Source organism: Sinocyclocheilus anshuiensis, unplaced genomic scaffold (assembly GCF_001515605.1).
Source record: "Sinocyclocheilus anshuiensis isolate Anshui unplaced genomic scaffold, SAMN03320099.WGS_v1.1 scaffold1312, whole genome shotgun sequence".
Classification (NCBI taxonomy): domain Eukaryota; kingdom Metazoa; phylum Chordata; class Actinopteri; order Cypriniformes; family Cyprinidae; genus Sinocyclocheilus; species Sinocyclocheilus anshuiensis.
The window spans coordinates 124,202-127,270 of record NW_015544237.1 but is presented as its reverse complement, the minus strand read 5'-3'; the positions used below and the strand labels follow the sequence as shown (position 1 = coordinate 127,270).

The following is a 3,069-nucleotide window of genomic DNA, read 5'->3' as shown; positions in this document are numbered from 1 at the left end:
ATAAATTTATTTATTTAGTTTTTTTAGTTATTTTAGCGCTAAATGGAATTTTAGCTAAACAAACTATATATTTATATATGTCTACATAGATTTTTTGTTAATCTTAATTTTAGTTTCAGTTATTTTAGTACATCAAATAAAAAATAAAAAGAAACTAAAATGGGAAATTTTGCCCTGGCAACTAGCTGAAATAGTTCATATAAAATAAATAATAATAATATTTTATTTCAGTTAATGTTTTGTTTGAAGTAATGAAAATGTTTATTAATGGTTGTAAGTATAGTTTTAGTTAACTATAATAACCTTTAAATAATAATAATAAACTTTTTACTTAAGATTTTCATATAAAGTGACGACAGAGTACAAAAGTGCACAAACAAAAACAAATCTAGTAGTGACTTGTATTTTGTAATTGAACAAAACAGGAAATGCCTTGAGAACACTTTAGTGTTGCCAGATATTCCTTCATAGCCGTAAACGTAGGTAGTATTCGCATAAATACATTATTTTTAGTAATCTATGTAAATTAAATAATTTAAAGCGCGTTTGACAAGTACTATAATTTAATATTTTTTTATTAATTAGGTGAATATAACACAAGCACAATTACATGCGTGTAAAACCGAAAGTATGAGTCTGTTGATTCGCTGAAGATGAAGAGCGCTCGGCTGCATTTGAGCGGATCTGGCAACCCGGGCTGTCAGGCGCTCAGTCGAGGACGCTCGCTAGTAATGCGGCTTCAAAATCTCACCAATACTTCATCACAACTAGTCCTTTATTAGCTGTAGGCAGTGTTCAGCGGATGGTTAAAGCGTTGAGACCGGTTACCGAGAGCACAGCGGAGTTTCCAGCGTAAACCTCGCGTGTTTCATCGCGCTGCGCAGACATAAGGCCGGGGACAGACTCTGAGGTAAGACGATATCTCACACACTTCTCTCATATCTGCGAGTTATTTGTCAGTAAATCTCTTTTTGGACAAACTGTAATAAGCAGCACGCTGCTGGCTGCTGTCAGAAGTGTTCGGGTTTGTTTAAATGTGTAGTTTTGCAGCGGTCGCTAGTCGGCTAATGCTAGTCTGCGGTTGTTTATGTTTTGAAAGTCCGATTAATTAGTCACATTAACACATGTATGTGCTTTAAACTTACACTTTAGTACTGCTGACGATAAAGCTATAAGGCCTGCTTGGTAAACTAAACCTAAAAAAGCAAATCGCGAACGTCATTATATAACGTGCATATAATAATAATAATATAATAATTTCTCCAGTTTTGAATTATTAATACACTACAGGTGTCTTTACGTTAAGAGATCTCACCATACTTTCCCAGTTGATAGATTGCATTTTTAGTATTCGGAAATATTCTGTTCAAATAATTCATTATCTAATTAAATATGCAGTAATTTGTGTGTTTTTTTTTATATATATATCAATTTTTATCACTCCATAAATCAGAAAATTCTGTCGACAGCCAGAAAGAAACTACGTCTCCACCCTGTTTTTAGGTTTTAAATGTTGTATAGATCAGAGTGAATGAAATATGAACAAACCTCCAGAATATAGAGAGGAATAAAACTCTTGTAATGGAAATCTACAGATGCAGATAATGTATTTTACACTTAAACATATTTTTAGCTGTTTTTTTCCCTAGTTATAAGGACAAATAGCATAAAAATTAAAATTGACAAGTGCATAAAAATGTTTTTGCATTTAGTGTCTTGACTTAAATGCAGATTTGACTCTAAAAAATGTGTTTAAATAATCGGTCAGACCTTATATATACATTTTCTGCTCATCAAGGCTGCATTTATTTGACCAAAAATACAGGAAAAACTGTAAAATTGTGAAATATTATTACAGTTTACAATAATGGTTTTCTATGTGAATATCTGTTAAACTGTAATTTATTTCTGTGATGCGCAGCTGTATTTTCAGCATCATTACTCCAGTCTTCAGTGTCACATGATCTTCAGAAATCATAATAATGTGCTGATTTATTATCAATGTTTGCTGCTTAATATTGTTTTGGAAGCTTTTAAACTTTTTTCAGGATTCTTTGATGAATAAAAAGTTAAAATGAACCGCATTTACTTAAAATAGAAATCTTTTCTAACAATATACGTCTTTATTAGCACTTTTTATCAATTTAACACATCCTTGCTGAATAAAAGTACTTCTTTAGAAAAAAAAAAAGTACTGTAATAATGCTGTTCTTTTTTAACTTTATTCATCAAAGAATCCTGAAATAAATCAGCATATTAGAATGATTTCTGAAGATCATGTGACACTGAAGACTGGAGTAATGATGCTGAAAATACAGCTGCGCATCACAGAAATAAATTACAGTTTAACACATATTCACATAGAAAACAGCTGTTTTAAATTATAATAATATTTCACAATTTTACAGTTTTTCCTGTATTTTTGGTTAAATAAAAGCAGCCTTGATGAGCAGAAGAGACTTCTTTAAAAAGCTTTAAAAATCTTACTGATCCCAAACTTTTGAACATCAGTGTATGTGTTGACAATTAATGAAAGTGTAAATGAATCAAGCAGGTATCCAGCATTGTCTCCAAAGAGTGCAAAGCAGCATGATCGCAGATCTTTGGCACCAGATCGTCCGCTGATGGCGTGCTGTGAGACCATGACCCCGAGGAACATCACGCGTGATCTCCTGCGCCGGCAGATCCGGGTGAGCTTCCTCCCTGTGTACATATCCAAAGGAGAAGTTCATTAACTCACGCTCATGTCATTCCAAACCTCAAGTCTGAAGCATGTACAGCACACAACAGCAGTTCATCGACCGGTTCTGCTGTGTAACTCTCTCGTGTCTCGTGTGTGTGCAGGAGAACCGGGCTCTGGACTTCCAGAGAACCTACCATGTGACCGACCCGTTTATAAAGCGTCTGGGGCTGGAGGCCGAGCTACAGGTGAGTGTGTTAATTAGAGCCCGACCGATATGGGTTTTTTGGGGCCGATACCGATATTAGGGAGTAAAAAAGGCCGATACCGATATATCGGCCGATATTCTTTGTGTATATTATAGTACAGTACCAGTCAAAAGTTTGGAC

At 34.3% G+C, this 3,069-nt stretch overlaps 1 protein-coding gene across 4 annotated transcripts in view; it reads left to right on the top strand.

The window, feature by feature from the left end:
- The first annotated feature begins 674 nt into the window (after positions 1–674).
- LOC107697588 (WD and tetratricopeptide repeats protein 1) overlaps positions 675–3,069 on the top strand; it is a 19,548-nt gene continuing 17,153 nt past the window's right edge. For 2 of the 4 annotated variants that reach the window (XM_016498389.1, XM_016498386.1), the window contains exons 1-3: positions 675–910; positions 2,555–2,690; positions 2,845–2,928. In XM_016498389.1, the coding sequence (XP_016353875.1) occupies positions 2,625–2,690; positions 2,845–2,928 (150 nt within the window). In that variant the 5' untranslated portion in view covers positions 675–910; positions 2,555–2,624. Of the gene's footprint in view, positions 914–2,551; positions 2,691–2,844; positions 2,929–3,069 lie in introns of all 4 variants that reach the window. The other 2 variants (XM_016498387.1, XM_016498388.1) reach the window with 2 other exon arrangements.